The sequence below is a fragment of the Garra rufa genome, chromosome 16, assembly GCF_049309525.1.
Source record: "Garra rufa chromosome 16, GarRuf1.0, whole genome shotgun sequence".
NCBI classification, from domain to species: Eukaryota; Metazoa; Chordata; class Actinopteri; order Cypriniformes; family Cyprinidae; genus Garra; species Garra rufa.
Window position 1 is genome coordinate 33,450,861 of NC_133376.1, and position 19,416 is coordinate 33,470,276.

General features: G+C 36.8%; 2 protein-coding genes across 3 annotated transcripts in view; one reads left to right on the top strand and one right to left on the bottom strand.

The window, feature by feature from the left end:
* phf6 (PHD finger protein 6) overlaps window positions 1-6,471 on the bottom strand; it is a 9,175-nt gene extending 2,704 nt beyond the window's left edge. The window contains exons 1-7 of one of the 2 annotated variants that reach the window (XM_073820941.1): window positions 6,347-6,471; window positions 3,395-3,555; window positions 2,456-2,557; window positions 2,209-2,342; window positions 2,075-2,121; window positions 1,823-1,986; window positions 1,535-1,678 (exon numbers count right to left, since the gene is read on the bottom strand). In XM_073820941.1, the coding sequence (XP_073677042.1) occupies window positions 1,535-1,678; window positions 1,823-1,986; window positions 2,075-2,121; window positions 2,209-2,342; window positions 2,456-2,557; window positions 3,395-3,526 (723 nt within the window). In that variant the 5' untranslated portion in view covers window positions 3,527-3,555; window positions 6,347-6,471. Of the gene's footprint in view, window positions 1-1,534; window positions 1,679-1,822; window positions 1,987-2,074; window positions 2,122-2,208; window positions 2,343-2,455; window positions 2,558-3,394; window positions 3,556-3,955; window positions 4,507-6,346 lie in introns of those variants that run through there. The other variant, XM_073820942.1, reaches the window with a different exon arrangement.
* Window positions 6,472-8,936: 2,465 nt separating this feature from the next.
* On the top strand, window positions 8,937-17,919 carry cab39l1 (calcium binding protein 39, like 1). Its single transcript, XM_073820542.1, has 9 exons — window positions 8,937-9,151; window positions 10,147-10,315; window positions 10,387-10,551; window positions 10,673-10,791; window positions 12,142-12,310; window positions 13,444-13,503; window positions 13,625-13,690; window positions 14,013-14,156; window positions 14,385-17,919. The coding sequence occupies exons 2-9, from the start codon at window positions 10,199-10,201 to the stop codon at window positions 14,574-14,576; spliced, it is 1,032 nt and encodes a 343-aa protein (XP_073676643.1). The 5' UTR covers window positions 8,937-9,151; window positions 10,147-10,198; the 3' UTR covers window positions 14,577-17,919.
* Window positions 17,920-19,416: the final 1,497 nt, after the last annotated feature.

The following is a 19,416-nucleotide window of genomic DNA, read 5'->3' on the forward strand; positions in this document are numbered from 1 at the left end:
CCCCGGGCACCGCACCAATGGTTGCCCACTGCTCCGGGTGTGCGTTCACTACTGTGTGTGTGCATTTGGATGGGTTAAATGCAGGGCACAAATTCCGAGTATGGGTCACCATACTTAGCCTCATGTCGCATTTACAAGCGTCAACAACCGGTGAATGGAAGATGCCGTGATCAGGGCTGCTTTTGTTGAGTGTTGTGGGTTTTGTGATAATGGAGATGGAATGTAAAGGCACTCAAATTTACTCGATTAAAAGAGCTGACTATATCTCCTATGACAATTTGCAGTGTTGCATATAATCGAGGCTGAGAAAAGAACACAGGGCTGCAGACAACAGGTAGCTAAATGCCATTATTGTCGCTGTTTTCCATGTTCGTGGAGTAAATATTTTTACGTGGCTTTTTAAAAATGCCAGGTAGCTGGTGTTTCTTATGCATTTACTTAGGCCACACTTAGGCTTTACACTTAGGCCAACTGGTAGTTCCTACAGAACTGTTTCAGACCCTACTCTAAAGTAGGTGCCAATTTAGTTCCCCCAAACTGAGTTCCTAGAACTTAAACAGTGCCTAGTTCATGTGGCGTAAACACGCCAAAAAAACAGGAAACTTTAGGAAGTACGGAAAGGTTCCTCTGGTGCAAAAACCCCCTGCAGAGAATCGGTGCCATCACAGTGACTGTGTCTACAGTACATGAAACCTTTTTAATCTATTTAGAACTGTTTTTGCTTGATGTGTGTGTATTTCTCTCCTGATTCAGACAAGACAACTTCTGCACTAGAAAAAGCAATAGTTGGAAGTTAAAAACATCTTGATGCCTTTTTTTTTTTTTTGCAAACACACAGCTTTCCACTTCACAAGATCTTAATAATTGATGGACTGGAGTCATGTGGATTACTTGTGGATTGTTATGTTTTTAAATCCAGTTTTTGAACTCATTCTGACGGCACCCATCCATCAGTGAGCAAGTGATGTGTGATGTAATAATTTGTCCACAGCTGTGCCGATGAAGAAACAAACTCTTCTTGGATGGCCTGAGGGTGCATTCATTTTTATTTTTATGTAAACAATTCCTATAAGAAATAAAACATGTACAACCCTGGGCCACAAAACCAGTCATAGTCAAGTTTGAAATAATAAGCTTTCCATTGATGTATGATTTGTTAGGATAGGACAATTTTTGGCTGAGATACAACTATTTGAAAATCTGGAATCTGAAGGGGGCAAAAAATCCAAATATTGAGAAAATAGCCTTTTAAGTTGTCCAAATGAAGTTCTTAGCAATGCATATTACTAATCAAAAATAACGTTTTGGTATATTTACAGTATGAAATTTACAAAATATCTTCATGTAGCATGATCTTTACTTAATATCCTAATGATTTTTGGCATAAAAGAAAAAAAATCCATAATTTTGACACATACAATTTATTGTTGGATATTGCTACAAATATACCCATGCTACTTGCAACTGGTTTTGTGGTCCAGAGCCGCATTTGTTGTTTAAATATGATTGTTTTTCAGTATTAAAGATGTCTCACCATGCATTTGTAGTGGGCAGCAACCTTCTTGGCATTGTCCGAGTGGAGCACACCGCGCGTTTCGTTCTCTTCTTCACCAGCGTGACAGAAGCCACAGCGAAGGCCTGAATCACTGGGGCTGCCTCGCAGAGGAGACCGGTCCCGCTGTGGCACATGCAAGCACACGATAATTAGCATTAATCGATTTTCTCAACCGCTGATGCTCGCTTGTGTCAAATCACTTGTAATCCCTCATTTGTGATAAATATAGGTTATATCAGGAAAAAAAAAGTAGAAAAAGTGGCCTACATGCGAGGAGCTCTCTGTGTCATCATTGCCTTGCGATGAGGTGGATCGAGTGTCGTCTGACTGTCCGCGTGACACGCCTCTTATTCTGCTTTTCTCAAAACGCCCCCTGCCCCTGCTTCTCGGCGGAGATGAATCCGAGTCGTTGGCTGCGACTCCCTGTTCATCTGGAAAAATAAGCACATCACTAATACACACAATGGTTCACGAGCAGATTAGCTTTCAATATTAAATAAAGTAGAGACAACTAGTTACCATCACTGCCATCTTGAGAAGCATCTCTGTGTTTGCGACAGTAAACCCTAATTTGCAAAAATAAAAGCAAGTGTAAAGTCACATATGCAAAACAGATGCAGTTTTGCGATAAGTGGTATTTTGACATTGCTTACAGATAGATGCCTTGTGAGGGATTCTCCTTTGTCTGGGCCTTGTCCCATAGAGCGCAATAGTAGTGATACGTCCGCCTACATGTCTTCACATCACACCCAATGGTCGCCCCAGGCCGGTGACAGGAAGTACACATCTGAACAGGAAATCAGCACATGAGATGAAAAAAAAACAAAAAACTGTTCATTCTGTATTTTCAGTCTAAATGAAGAACTGAACTGTGTGAGTGCTGCAGGTCTGGATGCTTACTAGTTTATTTCCTCTTTTTATCTCCTTCTTTACATCTTCAATAGAAAAGCCTCCAATGTTTTCACTGTCTGAGTGAGATGTGACCAAGGCTGATGAAAAAAGCTGAGTAAAACAATAGTCAAATTTTAGATATACAAAATGTCAAATATATACTTTGTATACTTCTTTTTATATATAACAGGCCAACATTTTATATGTTCTTATAATTTACACACCCCCATGTCATCCAAGATGTTCATGTCTGTCTTTCTTTAGTTGAAAAGAAATAAAGGTTTTTGAGAAAAACATTTCAGGATTTTTCTCCATATAGTGGACTTCAATGGGAGCAAACAGGTGGAAGGTCCAAACTGCAGTTTCAATGCAATTTCAAAGGGCTTTAAACAATCCCCGCAGAGGAATAACAGTTTTGTCTAGTGAAGCGATCTCTCATTCTCTAAAAATAATAATAAAGTTTTATATACTTTTTAAACCACAAATGCTCATCATCCAGAGTCTACAAAGCGAATATGCAAAGAAAGTCAAACACTCTTTACAAAAAAAGTTAAAACAGCAATGTTGGACGATTTTGAATTTGGAGGAAAAAATGAGATGGATGTGAAGTTATGCATCTCAGAGCTAGCGCAAGATGAGCACATAAAAAGTATATACATTTTTTTTTTTTTTTTAAATGACCAATCGTTTTGCTAGATAAGACCCTTATTCCGCAGCTGGGATCGTATAGGGCCCTTAATAGTTGCACTGAATCTGCAATTTGGACCTTCAACCCGTTGATCCTCATTGAAGTCCATTATAGAGAAAAACCCTGGAATGTTCTCCTCAAAATCCTTAATTTCTATTTAACTGAAGAAAGAAAGCCATGAACATCTTGGATGACAAATTATCAGGAAATTTTTATTCTGGAGTAAATAAAGGTGGCAAGCTAATGGACAGCTGATGTACCATGCACTTGTGATGGGCTGCCACCCTGTGGTTCTCAGACACCAGTAATTGACCACACTCCTTGTCCCGGTTGGTTCTACAGAAGGCACATTTTCGAAGACGTGCTGAAGCTCCTTTTCTCTGTCCTGACATGACCAGTTTTCAAACGCTCCAACTCGCCTCTGTTTTAAAGACAAAAAAACATTGCAACTGAACTGCAGTGTACTTGGAGGAAGAGGGAAGATTATTTTTGTGAACAAATAACTCTAAGCTTTGTGTGAGAGTATAGAGCAACAGATGGCTAAACTGCATGTTTGCATTTTTTGAGAGATTTCTGAAACTCTTACATCTGTCATTGAATTACTCTATACAGTACAAATATAGATTAGACAGATGGTTGTGGTTCGTTTGCTTATGCAGTTCTGTTACTCTGAGCTATTAATTCAATTTGTTTGGTCTAAAATTTTCCCCAAAACACAAATACATGACCTACATGAGTCTAATATATACAGTACTGTGCAAAGGTATTAGGCCACTGGTATTTTCACCAGCTAAAAATGGTTTTAAGTCAGTTATTTATACCTTTTGCTATAGTGTGTCAGTAGGAAATATCAAATAATTGTAATAATCCAGTGAGATTTTTGTTTGCACAACAGCCAGTGCTCCACATAAGAGATCTGATCTCATCATCATCATCCAGTCTGTCTGGAATGGCATAAAAAAACAGAAACTGAGACAGACTAAATCCAGAAGAACTGTGGCAACGTCTTCAGGATGCTTTAAGAAACCTACCTACAAAGCTACAGTACTGTTAAAGTTTTAGGCACTTGTGTAATAACGCTGTAAATGGAGGATGCTGTCAAAACAATGTCATAAATTTTCTTTATCAATTAACTAAATTAAATCAATATTTGGTGTGACCATCCTTTGTGTTTAAAGCATCTTTTGCCCTAGGTGCACTTGCACATAGTTTTTCAGGTAGCTTTGCAGGCAGGTCTCTTGAAGCATCTTGGAGACGTTGCCACAGTTTGTCTGGATTTAGTCTGTCCCAGTTTGTTCTGCTTCTTCATGTCATTCCAGCCAGACCAGATGATGATGAGATCAGATGTGTGAAGCACTGGCTGTTGTCAGATTGACACTACAGAAAAAGATAGACAGGGTGAAAATTTGAGGGTGAAAATACTAGTGGCCTAAGACTTTTGCTAGACAGTACTATACACACACATACAACTAATTGGAGATTTTAAGCAGGAAGTACAAAAGTACAGGGGTCACAAAAGGCTTAAAGGTGGTCAGAGAAACACACAATTGCATTCAAAATTTAACCTAAAATATAAATAATAAATAAATACAATAATTAATTAATAAAAAGTAGTTTACTTAAGATACCACTTAAATATTTAAGACAAATTTTATATAATTACATGTGACCCTGGAACACAAAACCAGTCTTAAGTAGCACGGGTATATTTGTAAAGATAACCAAAAATATATTGTGTGGGTCAAAATTACTGATTTTTCTTTAAATATCATGCTCCATGAAGACATTTTGTAAATTTCCTACTGTAAATATATCAAAACTTAATTTTTGATTAGTAATATGCATTGTTAAGAACTTAATTTGGACAACTTTAAATGTGATTTTCTCAATATTTTGATTTTTTTTGCACCCTCAGATTCCAGATTTTCAAATAGTAAAGATAGAAAATAGACCCTTATGATTGGTTTTGTGGTCCACGGTTATATAAAACAACATGATGTCTGTATAATAGCAAGCTTACAAAAGTGTTTATACATGAAGATGTCCACCTTTATATTTTAAGAATGGGTCCTAATCCTATTTGGGGGTCCATAAGAGTTTGAAAACCCCTTATTAAACATCTTAAAACTAGATTAAATGAGCTTAGACTCTTACTATAAGCAAGAGACACTAAATAAACTACAGTTTAGGTAAACAGTTCAACATTTTCAACAAGTTTATCTCTTATTGAAAAACAAAGCCCTCTCTAAGATTTTATATCACGAACGACTCATAAAACCAAACCGTAGTCAAACAAACCTATATTAAAATCATCTTTTTGTCTACACACTTTTAATGCCATTAACATAATGTAGGAAAAGTACAAGGGTGGCGTATGTGAAACACTGCAATGCCAATAGGAAGCTCTGAGCGAGTTCACAAAACACCTCCCGCGCAACGCGGCTAGCCCATCATCAGTTTGATCCAAAAACATTTTTAAAAATCTATTTCGCTCTTACGATTGTAAATCCACCATTCGTTTAGTGTTCTAAGATGGATAACATGTTGTTTTGAGTCGCGATGGCTTTACCCGCCTTCGCGCAACAGAGCAGCTCCGCTGCCATGATAGCCGAGGAGCTGCAACACAAACAGCAACGCAACACAGCGCGACACTGTTTCCAACAGAACAGCTGATACAACCTGCTCATAAGCCTCAAGGAACCTCTCTAAAACGTAGAAGGAAAAACACAGCACCGTTTTCAGAAATAAGGGAGATGGTGGATATACAGGCCCGTGACAAAGAGCTTGTTTCGCCCTAAACAAAAACTCTTTCACTTTCCAGTGAATATGAACTATGTCAAGACTATGTCTATCTGGTGCCCCCCTTTAGATGAAATAAAGATGTGGATGTGTCTATATCTATATGAGTGTATCCCATTAAGGCCCACATTATAGAATGGCTACAACAATACTGATGAAACGAATTGTGCGCAAAAATTCAATCTGAACTTCTGGGGTTGATTATGAATCATTATTTGTTTTTTTATAACACATTGTTCGCTCCGGGATTATTTCACCCGCTTCCCATGTGGAGACCCGCCATACGAAATGTATTTACATATCGCAGCAAAAACACCTAGCTAGTCCCGACTATTGTTTTGACTCGTCCCGTTGCTTTTCTAACTCTTAAAGTGTACATTACAGTGTCTGCGTGACATATTGGAAGCTCTTACCGCTGCTGTGTTGAATGGGGGATAGATTTAGAGTGGCTGTGAGCGCGTGTTCTCGCTCTTCCTCTCGCTAAGCATTGAATGCTCGTGTGTTCTGCCTCTCACCATTGCGAGGCGTTCGAGTGACGTCACACACTGCAAAAAGCATGTTTGTCCGAGATTGAAGCATACGCGCACGCCCCTTACGTACTGTGGTCAACGTCAAGATAGCTTGAGGAATAGGCCTAGACGAGCAAATGCACAAAGATGTGTTTCATAATCAATGCACTGACAAAAAGCTCAAAGCGTATACATTTTTTTATAAAATGTACATATTTATTTTATAAAACCGTATAATACCTAAGGTACATCTTTTTAGTAATTGTGCAGTTCTCATATTGCATTTTCAGAAAGTTTTGGAATATTTGTGGTCTCTCTAAATTTGTCACTACTGAAACACAGTAATATGTGACCCTGGACCACAAACCCAGTCATAAGGGCCTTTTTGTTATTAATACATCAGATCAAAGATGAATAATACGCTTTCCATTGATGTATGGTTTGTTAGGGTAGGACAATATTTGGCAGAGATACAACTATTTGAAAATCTAAAAATCTATATCTTTTGATATATTTACAGTAGGAAATTTACTAAATATCTTCATGGAACATGTTCTTTACTTAATATCCTAATGATTTTTTGGCATAAAAGAAAAGTTATTAGCTATTAGATATTGCTACAAATATATCTGTGCTACTTATGACTGATTTTGTGGTCCAGGGTCACATATATCATTTAATAAGTTATTTTGACCTATTAAGATTTGGCTTAGATCTACCATGTAAATATATTTTTTAGCTTTTAAGCGGTGAATCAATTTTAAACAAAATTTCAGGTGTAGTTAATGAGACGTTTTTATTTCAAACCCAATATTTAAAATTTAAAATTGCTAAAAGTTGATTTGAAACTTAAGGATTCATTAATTTGAATATACATTGAACAAAACACTACCTTAACATCTTAAGTGATCATTTGATGAAACATCCCATGTTTCAGTCGTGACTGCACATTTTTGGTAATGACAATAATGTTTTGGTAGTGACCACATCATATTACAGAATTTTAACTTGAATAATGAAACACTACTGAAACAAACTGAAGTACAAAAAAGTTGCATAACCATGCTAAAATGTGTTTGTTTATTTTCCTCAAATAAAGGATTATGTGTTCACTTTTGTCACTACCGAAACAATGATGACATGAAAATGCGGGACACATTTTTTTTTTTACATGAAGTTTCATAATTTAGAAAGAAAATAATACATATATATATATATATATATATATATATATATATATATATATATATTTGAACTTCAAAATTAATAATATATCATAATTTATGCTGTCTAACCCACAGAAAAAAATGTGTGGAAGCTGCTAAATCATATAGTGAAGGACTTAGTAAGCAGAAAAGGGCGGCAGCATTAATTAAGATATTAGCCAAATATTTACCTACCTGACCAGAAATGATAAGAACAAACAAAAATGTTGTCAAGATTCTTTGTCCAGGAAATCCTGGTTCAGTTTGGCCAACCACACATGCCTTTTGTTCCTCATACAGTTCTTTGCACTCTTCTACTTGATTTGTTCCATCTTTTGGCAGTCTATAGTACTCCAATGTTTTTCCAGTTCTGACCAATTAGCACAGCCCAAAACAGGACAGTAACTGACCATTTTCAGCAGCAATAATCAGCAAACTTTTGGAGTTTTGTTCGGCTTAGTCACATTGTTTACATTCAGTGCTGCCAATATGGCCAATTGATGACGCATAATGAAAACACTCTACAATGATTATTCAAACTTCATTGTTATCATTACGGTTATCTGCCTTGGTGTGAACAGGCCTTAAAAAGACATAATAACTAAATATAACTGTATATAATAACTGTAATAATAACAATAACTTTTGAAATGAACCTGGCTGCATTTCTCAAAAGCATTGTAAGACCGTAGAGACCATTGGTGGCAATGGTTCTACGATCCACTTAGGGTTACAATGCATTTTTGGAAACACAGCCCAGATCAGTTTTCTAGAAAAAGTTTTCTAGAAACTGACTACTACTACTACTAAAAAGTTTTGCTTTACATAGGACTTTCAGACAGTGCTCTAGGTGGCTTAAAAGTACATCTAACTGGCAACAATATAACAACAAACAGAAAATACTACAGAGACTCAACATAAAGAAAAAGTATGTGATCCCTGAGTGAAAAATTACAACCAGTGTGTTTTACGATGCTAATATTATTGAATTAAAAATAGTAGTCAGGGGCCCTAGTGGTCAGCTTGTATGCAGCAGCTGTATGCAACAAGGGCCCTGGTGTTTAGCTTACTTCAGGCCTCTGAGGCCTCTGAGCACTGGCCTGGTCCATAATCCAGTTTTGCTTTCAGTGGTTTCGTTGCTTCAATTCATCTTCATTTAGTTCTGAGGGACTCGATTTGTGTTCAGGGTGTGCGCCCCGTTTCGCGTTCTGATTGGCCAGCGCTTACGTCAATTCAAAAAGGGGGCGTTCAAAAACTCTCTTCAACTTCCCTGATAAAGTAAAGCGGCAGACGCTAGAAGTGTACAAGCAACAAACCAGCCGTGAAGTAATCGCAGTTACTAACACAAGAAGTATCTCCTTGTGGGGAGATAAATAGTATGTTAGATATAGTTTGAACTGGATTAATAGCCATATTTAGCCGCTTACACGTCGATCTACCTTAGTTTTTCTCCTCATCGCGAGTGTGGATTTTAAAGTGGACGTTTTGGGGTCTGGTGAATGCGGTGAGTGTCTCTGCCTTCCTTCCACCTCCAGCTAACACACATCTACTTAGCCTGAAATGCTGTCTGTCATTTTGTTTCCACTCTAGATCGCACTTCAAATGTTACATTTCCGCTGTTTTTATTGCTTTTTAAACAGTTTCTCGATTATTTGTCTGTTTTCAGTTTAGAATAGACGCGACTTGATCAACTGTCAAAAAATGTCATTGTAAAAGTTGAAAGGTTCAGCTCTAACTGCGTGTCATACTGAAACTTTACACGGGCCCAAATGACTAAAATCCATTCTGACAGTTTACATGGATGGAAACGAGTTGTAAAAGAAGTGGTTCGCGTTAGTTTCCTGGTTTGAGTTATTCTTCTAGCTCGTTTGGCCGTGATGATCATGCCTGACAGAAGTCAGTTAGCCAACGTGCTAACTTAAATGGCTACATGTCCAGCCAGCTGAAAGATTAAAAAAAGTGGACTTTTATTTCTTCCCGTGTAAAGTTGTGTTTTTTTTCTAGTAGGTTCATGTTAAGTCTGTACAGGGTGACACACTACCAAGTAATAAAGTGACTGTGATGAGTAATATTGAGTTCCTGAGAAGTGTTGATCGATAAGTCCTGGGTGGAGGTTAGCTTAGCTCATCGGGATATTAGCTGTTTTTCAAGTTGAATAAATTGCCTGGTTGCTCATCTAAGTGACTCGTTTAAAACCATAACCTATTTTGTGTCATGCTTTTAAAAATGTGGTGAACTATCTCTACTATCTCTATCTGTACTTGTCAGTGTTGAGCAAGTTTAGGTGGTGTTTCATAACATGCTTGGGTTATTACTTGTACAATAATAATAAGAGCAAACATAGTTATAAGAATGTATACAGTTGTATTGTTAGCAGTAATAACAGTACAAGCAGTTTTTATTATATTTAGTGACTCTGAAGTGTATACAATTTATGAATAATTCTGGCTGCTTTGAAAGTTTATATACTAAATTAATTTTTCACCTTTTCATTTAAAGGTGAATCCTTTCTGTTGTCCTTCGACGTCCAACGCACATCCTCACTAAAACCATGCCATTCCCATTTGGGAAGTCTCAGAAGAGCCCCGCAGAGATTGTGAAGAGTCTGAAGGAGAATGTGGCATACTTGGAGAAGCTGGAATCATCCGAAAGCAAGAAATGTGAAAAGGTCTGTCTTTATTTATGTCAACATTTCAATGCAAATGTTTCAGCAAACTGTGACTGAGCTTTTTCCTGTAGGTTGCAGAGGAAGTATCAAAAAATCTTGCGTCGTTGAAAGAGGTGCTGTCTGGCACTGGAGACAAGGAGCCTCAGACTGAGGCAGTGGCCCAACTGGCTCAAGAGCTCTACAACACCAACCTCCTCATTTCCCTCATAGCCAACCTACAGAGGATTGACTTCGAGGTGCATGTCATTGCTTTTCACATCTTTGAATTGCAACTGCTTCCATCTTGTTGTAAGATATGTTGTTCTGTGCACTAACCTCACATTTGTTCTTTGATTTATAACGCGTCGTTCACCAAAGGGAAAGAAGGACGTGGTGCATCTGTTTAGCAACATAGTGCGTCGCCAGATTGGCGCTCGCACCCCAACTGTGGAGTACATCTCTTCCCACTCACAGATCCTCTTTATGCTGCAGAAAGGGTGAGTTTCCAGACCCCAGGGCATAGCCATAGATCAACACATTCAGACACCATTGATTAGCCTGGCTTTTCCAATTGATGTTATGGGAGACTGTGAGTGTATGGTTATTTTAGGACTATAATTTTCCCATTTCCTGTCCACGTGGCTGAGCTGCCAATGGTATTTGGATTTTACAGCACAAACATATCTAGTTATTGACACTTTGGTGTGATTGTATGTTTTAATGGTGACTTTGGTTTTATATGAACATACAGTTGAAGTCAAAAGTTTACATACACCTTGCAGAACCTGCAAAATGTTAACTATTTTACCAAAATCAGAGGGATCACACAAATGCATGTTATTTTTTTTATTTAGCACCGACCTGAATAAGATATTTCACGTAAAAGATGTTTACATCTAGTCCACAAGAAAAAATAATAGTTGAATTAATAAAAATGACTGTTTAAAAGTTTACATGCATTTAATTCTTTATACTGTGTTGTAACTTGAATGATCAACAGCTGTTTTTTGTTGTTGTTTGTTTTGTAATAGTTGCTCATGAGTTCCTTGTTTGTCCTGAACAGTTAAACTGCCTGCTGTTTTTCAGAAAAGTCCTATAGGTCCCACAAATACTTTTCAGCATTTTTGTGTATTTGAACCCTTTCTAACAATAACTGTAATATTTTGAGATCCATTTTTTTAACATCAAGGACAACTGAGGGACTTACATGCAACTCTCACAAATGCTCACTGATGACTCCAAAAGGAAACACAATATGAATTTTTTTTTTTTTTTTTGTCTTCTGGGAAACATGTAAGTATCTTATGTAGCTTCTGAAGGGCAGTACTAAATGGAAACAAAAATATGATATTTAAACTAAATAAGAAAAATAAACACATCCTTATTCTGTTTAAAAGTTTTCACCCCTGGATCTTAATGCATGGTTTTTCCTTCTGGAGCATCAGTGAGTGTTTAAACCTTCTTTAGTAGTTGCATAAAAGTCCCTGAGTTGTCCTCAGTGTGAAAAGATGGATCTCAAATTCATACAGTCATTGTTGGAAAGAGTTCAAATACACACATGATGAAAAACACAAAACCTGAAGGTTCTTTTCTGAAGAACAGTAGGCAGTTTAACTGTTCAGGACAAACAAAGGACTAAACAAAAATTACTAAATAAAAAATTAAATAACATAGCTGTGGATCATTCAGGTATTATAACATGTATTAGGAATCAAGTGTAGATAAACTTTTGAAATTTTTATAAATTATAGTCAAAGTGTATGTTAACTTTTGACTTCAAATGTGGTTCTTGTATGTTAGAGGAATTACAGGGTTTATTTACTTATTTATTTATCTTTTGAATGCAGCTATGAAACCCCAGAAGTGGCCCTTAACTGTGGCATGATGTTGAGGGAGTGTCTGCGTCATGAACCTCTGGCCCGAATCGTTCTGTTCTCTGAGGATTTCTACTGCTTCTTTCGTTATGTGGAGCTATCTACTTTTGACATTGCCTCTGATGCTTTCGCTTCTTTCAAGGTATGAAATTTACACAAAGTATCATCCATTTTGTTGGTTTTGACTTGTAGACTTGTCTTTGGAACGTAAACAAAGGCTACAGTTCACTGATTAGTTGATAGCAAAATGTTTTATATTTCATCACCTGAGATTTTTATGCAGTGATGTCATGAGAATGTTAGGCTTATTTATTTATTCTCAATTGAAATAAAATGCTTTTAGGTGTGTACAGCAAACTATTATGAAGAGAAAAAAAGGAGAACTCCCACACACTGTCATACTTTGCAAAAACAAACTTTATTTATTACGTTTTGGCCATGTGACAGAAGCCACGATAATATTATGTTGTTTGTTTCCCTTTAATTTAAAAGTCATTTGATTACCCATTTCCAGTTTTGTCCACTCTTATGAGATCAACACTCAAACACTTGTTCAAGCCTCAAAAAGTGCATAAAGTGATAATAAGTAATCCTTATTAATGTTTTAATCCAAGTTGTCTAAAGAAACACAATTTTTATTCATATATGTGACCCTGGACCACAAAACCAGTCTTAAGTCGCTGGGGTATATTTGTAGCAATAGCCAAAAATACATTGTATAGGTCAAAATTATAGATTTTTCTTTTATGCCAAAAATCATTAGGAAATCAAGTAAAGATCATGTTCCATGAAGATTTTTTGTAAAGTTCCTACTATAGATATATCAAAATGTAATTTTTGATTAGTATTATGCATTGTTAAGAACTTAATTTGGAGAACTTTAAAGGTGATTTTCTCAATATTTTGATTTTTTTTCACCCTCAGATTCCAGATTTTCAAATAGATGTATCTCGGCCAAATAGTGTCCTATCCTAACAAACCATATATCAATAGAAAGCTTATTTATATGTATACATCTCAGTTTTGTAAAATGTAACCTTATGACTGGTTTTGTGGTCCAGGGTCACATATAAACACAGATCAGCATGCATACATAGAGTGCATCAAATATGATAAAAGGAAGCTTAAATGTGTGTGTGCTTGACGCACAAGAACAAATGGGGAAGAACATATAATAGAATTTACATTTTTGGTTAGACTGTCACTTTAAATCAAGCAATCGAAAACCTTTGAAAAGAGAAAATGACAAGTGCATTTACCTTAAAATGTTTTTAGGATCTCCTGACAAGACACAAGATCATGTGTGCAGATTTCCTGGAGACAAATTACGACAGAGTGAGTTACTCTCGTTTCCCAAGATTTAATTTGCAAGTGCTTTTGTATATATGAGTGCTTCTGGCTGCTCTACTTTATGAATAACTAGAATTATGATTAATCATTTCATGACTGTTTGTAGGTGTTCACCGAGTATGAAAAGCTGCTGCATTCTGATAATTATGTCACCAAGCGCCAGTCTCTGAAGGTGAGCATAAACCTGTGTTTTCACAGAGTTGTTTTCAATAATTCAAGGCTGTAATGGTATTCAAACCCTTGAGGTGGAGATTAAGCTGCTAGGATCTGTACATGAAAGAAAAGTTAAAGTACGTTTCTCAGCAAAAGAAGCTTCTTTGTAACTTGAATAACCACATATTTGAATAGGATAGTCTTCCCATAGGAATGTTTTATGACAAACCTTGCATGGTTTTAATAAAAGTGGCAATATCTTGAGTGGTTCGGCTTCATTCTTACCATACTTTTGTTGTTGCTCTTAAGTGAGTCTTAACTGAATTTCAAATGATATCCAGCTCTTAGGAGAATTGTTACTGGACAGACACAACTTCACAGTCATGACTAAATATATAAGTCGAGCTGAGAACCTGAAGCTGATGATGAACATGCTGAGAGACAACAGCCGCAACATCCAATTCGAAGCCTTCCATGTCTTCAAGGTACGTGTTTATATGCACACCATTTTGTGTAACTCAATATATTTGGATTTGCCACTTGGCTTGTCTGCTTTTCCCTCTGTCTACTCCAATTACTTTCCACATGCGACAGCTGACCGGTCTTCTGTCCCAGTTCTGCCCTCACTTATTGAGTATGCTGTAGTTCAGACCGCATGAAGGTAGATTCAGTGACTTGGGACGCACTTTTACGGGTTTCTTGTGTCTTCTCAGGTGTTTGTGGCAAACCCCAATAAGACGCAGCCTGTGCTGGACATCCTCATCAAGAACCAGTCCAAGCTGGTGGACTTCCTGAGCCACTTTCAGACGGACCGCTCTGAAGACGAGCAGTTCTGCGATGAGAAGAACTATCTCATTAAGCAGATCCGGGACATCAAGCGGCCTGCGCCTGCGGAGGAGTCCTAATGGGAAAACGTGGAGTGTAGAACCGGCTAGTGATGTGGTTTGATTATGTGAGTGAGAATTGGATGGGAGGAAAAAAATAAGTGAAAGAAAGAAAAGCTGGCATCACTCGGAATAAATCTCTTTACATCCAACATCTGAAACAGGTAGAGAAATGCTGTCAGGATGTGCAAACACATGTCTGTCCCTTTTATTGGGGGCGAGCAGGTTTTTGCAGAAAGGAGGAGCAAGTGGAACCCAAGCACTCCATGTAAACCTATATATATTTTTAGCACTGCCCTTAAAAAGGAAGTACAGCTGATTTACCTTTAGACGGTAAATCTTAGATGTTTAAATTCATCAGAAAGCCTGCTCAGGGCTTTTTAACATTTTTAAACGTTAGAACAAGTATATTGGTACAGGTATGGTTCAGCATATTTGCACTAAACCTGGTAGCTTTGCTCTGGGTAGGCCATTAGTGCCAGTTCATAACCAAATATTAATGATAGGTCAAAAGTACAAGACATTATGGGGCCTTCTTTCAGTACACAAATGCAAACGGACATTACAATCTCACGCTTAACTAGTTGAGGAACATTAAAGCATTTTAATAGCCTGAAAATGTCATGCAGTCAAGAGTTTAGTGGTCATGTTGGATGCTGCACTCGATTTCCATTTTAACTGGGTGCCTTATTTAAGTAGCTTGGTCAATTCTGGGTCTTCTATTACATTTGTATTTATCTATAACATTGGATTTGTAGTATTATTCTACTTTTGCTTGGGTAAACACCTTAGGAGGACTAGTTTTGTTTAAACTATATGAAACCATACTCTTTTAAAGTTTTCTCAGCTTGGATGAACCACGCAATGAATTCAGGGTTCATAAAGTTCAGTAATGGTCAAATACATGGTACACAATTACAGTGCAAGACATGATAACCTCCACACACACTGTAACACTGAAAGGATGTGAAATGCCAGCGCTGGGGCATGTCGTGACATTTCTCGAGCTGCGCTTTGATTGACAGCTTAGACAAGCCAATTAAGCCTTGAAAAGATGGATGCAGTAGAAAAACACATTTGACACAGTTCTCATGTCCTGCACTGTCAAACTTGAATGAGCCAAAGCTGTGGTAACGCATGTTATATCTTAAAATTCGCTTCTCCTATGGATTCTTTGCTTTCAGTACCTATTGGAAATTTTAGATCGGGATTCTACTGAAAGTCTTTATACCTTACGTCAAATATATTTTATGTACTCTGTTTGCACAAGTTCCTTTCTCATATACCTCATAGGTTTTAAATTCCTAAGTGCTGTTTTTTCCCGCTTTGTTTCAATACAACACTTTGCAGTAAGATTTAATTCATTAACATTAGGAAATGCATTTCGGTTTTCATTTCATATATTAACATTAGATTATGTATTTATGTACACCTTAGTTATTTTACCAAAATAAGAAGGATCATACAAAATGCATGTTGTTTTTTATTTAGTACTGACCTGAATAAGATATTTCACATGAAAGGCATTTACATATAGTCCACAAGAGAGAATAAATGTTGAAAGATTATATACACTTGATTCTTAATACTGCTACCTAAAAAAAAAACAGGTTTTTTTTTTCCCTTGTTTGTCCTGAACAGTTAAACTGTCTGCTGTTCTTAAGAAAATTCCTTCAGGTCCCACAAATTCTTTGGTTCTTCAGCATTTTTGTGTATTTGAACCCTTTCTAACAACGACTTTTCACACTGAGGACACATGAGGGACTCATATGCAACTATTACAGAAGGTTCAAACACTCACTGATGTGTCAGAAGAAAAACAATGCATTCATTTAAAGGTCAGGGTAAATTGAACTTACTTAGTCTTCTGGGGAAACAGGCAAGTATCCTTTGAAGGACAGTTCTAAATGGAAAAAAGGATATTTAGAAAAAAGCATTTGAACCTTCTGTACAGTATTAGTTGCAAATCAGTCCCTCAGTTGTCCTCAGTGTGAAAAGATGGATCTCAAAATCATACAGTCATTGTTGGACAAGGTTTAAATGCGCAAAATGCTGAAAAGCCAAAGAATTTGTGGGACCTGAAAAATCTTTCTGAAGAACAGCGGGCAGTTTACCTGTTTAAGACAAGGGAGTCCTGAACATCAAGTGTATGTAAAAATTTTTAAAATTACTATTATTTTCTCTTGTGGACTATATGTAAATATCTTTTATGTGAAATATCTTATTCAGGTCAGTACTAAATAAAAAAATAACATGCAATTTGTATGATCCCTTTTATTTTGGTCAAATAATTAACATTTTGCAGATTCTGCAAGGTGTAAACTTTTGACCTCTTTCTTACTAATTAACATTAACTTGGTTTACTAAGAAATGTTCATGGTATCTAATGCATTAACTAATGTTAACAAATCTAACTTCAGTGTAAAGTGTTTCTGTTATTTAGGATGTGGGGGCGGTAGTTTCAATTATGCAAGCTCAAATAAGACCTTACAACATGCCAAAGTTGTGGTCTTGTTATGCTGAATAGGACCTACAAGGGAAATGATTTAATTTTTGCAGTGTGCTAATGGGTACATACAATGTCAGGAGCGAGGAGAGCACTCGCGTGCTTGTGTAAATGAGCTGCAGCTTCACTCTAAAAGGTTTTTAATGGATTCATCCAAATGTCAATGTGTGCTTGTGCTTTGACATCTTTTTGGTCCGCTCATCACCAGAAGCGAATGTTTTTTTTTGAAAGTATGACTTGTGCATGTGGAACTTTATTGTAAGTATTTAGGAGGTGAAGGGGAACAAACCTTCCAAGCTGCCTTTATTTGCTTTTATAAACTGCATCACGTGTGAATTCACAAAGCCTTTGTGTTGAACGGTGGCCTAGACTGATTAATCTGCCTTTTTCCCAAAAAGATCCACAGCTATCGATAACCAAATATTTCTGCCATTTCATTAAATGTCATTTGATACCACAAGTACAAGAATGGGTGTTTGGCCAAATGTGATTATTCCGCTGACAGGGTTTTAAAGGAGCTTTTTGTCTTCAAGCTGATTGAAGCTTCGAGGCTTTCGAGATTCTCCATGCAGTGATTGTGATCTCTGACTAAAGAGATTCGGAATAATATGTTAAATCTTTGGTAAGTTATTTGGGTGGATTATATACACCTTTTATTATTTTCAGTTTGACTGATAATGTTTGCTATGCTTTTTTCACTGTTTTCACTCATTTTCCTATGAGATTTCTGTTGTATTTTCCACTGTGGGAGAGGATTATATATGTACATGAAGTTTTATTTTAAAACAAAAAGAGTAAGTGTGGAGGCATATTGAAAATAAAATAAACAATGGCACTTCTTGTGTGCGGTAACATTAATTTTTGTCTTTATTTAAACAGGATTTTCACATTTACAGTTGCAGTATCTGCAAAATGTTAATTAATTTATCAAAATGAGAGGGATCATACAAAATACACATTTTTATATTTAGTACTGACCTGAATAAGATATTTCACATAAAATTTAACATAGTCCACAAAAGGAAACAATAGTTGAATTCATTAATAATCAATACTGTGTTGTTACATGAATGATCCACAGCTGTGTTTATTTGTTTAGTGATAGTAGTTCATGAGTCCCTTGTTTGTCCTGAAATCCTTCAGGTCCCACAAATTCTTTGGTTTTTCAGCATTTTTTGTATATTTGAACCCTTTCCATCAATGACCGTATGATTTTGAGATCCATCTTTTCACACTGAGGACAACTGAGGGACTCATATGCAACTATTACAAAAGGTCCAAACACTCACTGATGCTCCAGAAGGAAACACGATGCATTACTTTTTGAAATTTAAGATCAGTGTAAAATGTATTTATTTTGTCTTCTGGGAAACATGTAGCTTCTGAAGGGCAGTACTAAATGAAAGAAAATGTGATATTTAGACAAAATAAGAAAAATGCACACATCTTCATTTTGTTCAAATGATTACACACCTGGCTCTTAATGAGTGTTTGAACCTTCTCTAATAGTTGCATGAGAGTCGCTCAGTTGTCCTCAGTGTGAAAATATGGATCTCAAAACCATACAGTCACTGTGGGAAAGGCTTCAAATACACAAAAATGCTGAAAAACCAAAGAATTTGTGGGACCTGATGAACAGCAGGCAGTTAACTGTTTAGGACAAACAAGGGAATCATGAACAACTATCACTACACAAAAAAAAACTAAAATAAAAAGCTGTGGATCATTCAGGTAACAACAAAGTATTAAGAATCACATATATTTATACTTTTGAACGGGGTAATTTTTACAAATTCAACAGTTTTCTCTTGTGGGCTACATGAAAACACTTTTATGTGAAATATCTTATTGTGGTCAATACTAAATAAAAAAAAAATACATTTTGTATGACCTCACCCTTTTGGTAAAATTACATTATATAGTTTACGTATATTACTGGCTGCTAAAGTGTCTGCGTAAGAGTTCAAGAGCTGTGCGGCTCCGTGCATGACTCTCTCTCTCTCTGCACAGGTCATCTCGGGTCTGCTCCACCTCCCTCTGAAGCCTCAGGAGCACAGCCTCGTTTTCTATCCGAGCCGCTTTTTCCAGTCTGTCTCCTTCAGATTTCCATTGCACTTGCGCTCTTTTTAGTTCCCATGCGAGGTTGGGCCGCTCCTGTGCGATCTGCTGCATGTCCTCCTTTGCTTTCCTCAGACTCGTCTTCCACCTGTCAGCCTCTTCGTCCTTTTCCCTGACCTGTATAGTCATCTTATGTAACTGAGCGTTCATTTTCTGGCTCTCTGACTTCAGATCGTTTATCATGAGGGCCTGACGTGCAGCCCTTTTTTTGGAAAGGCTTAACTGTTCCTCCAGCTT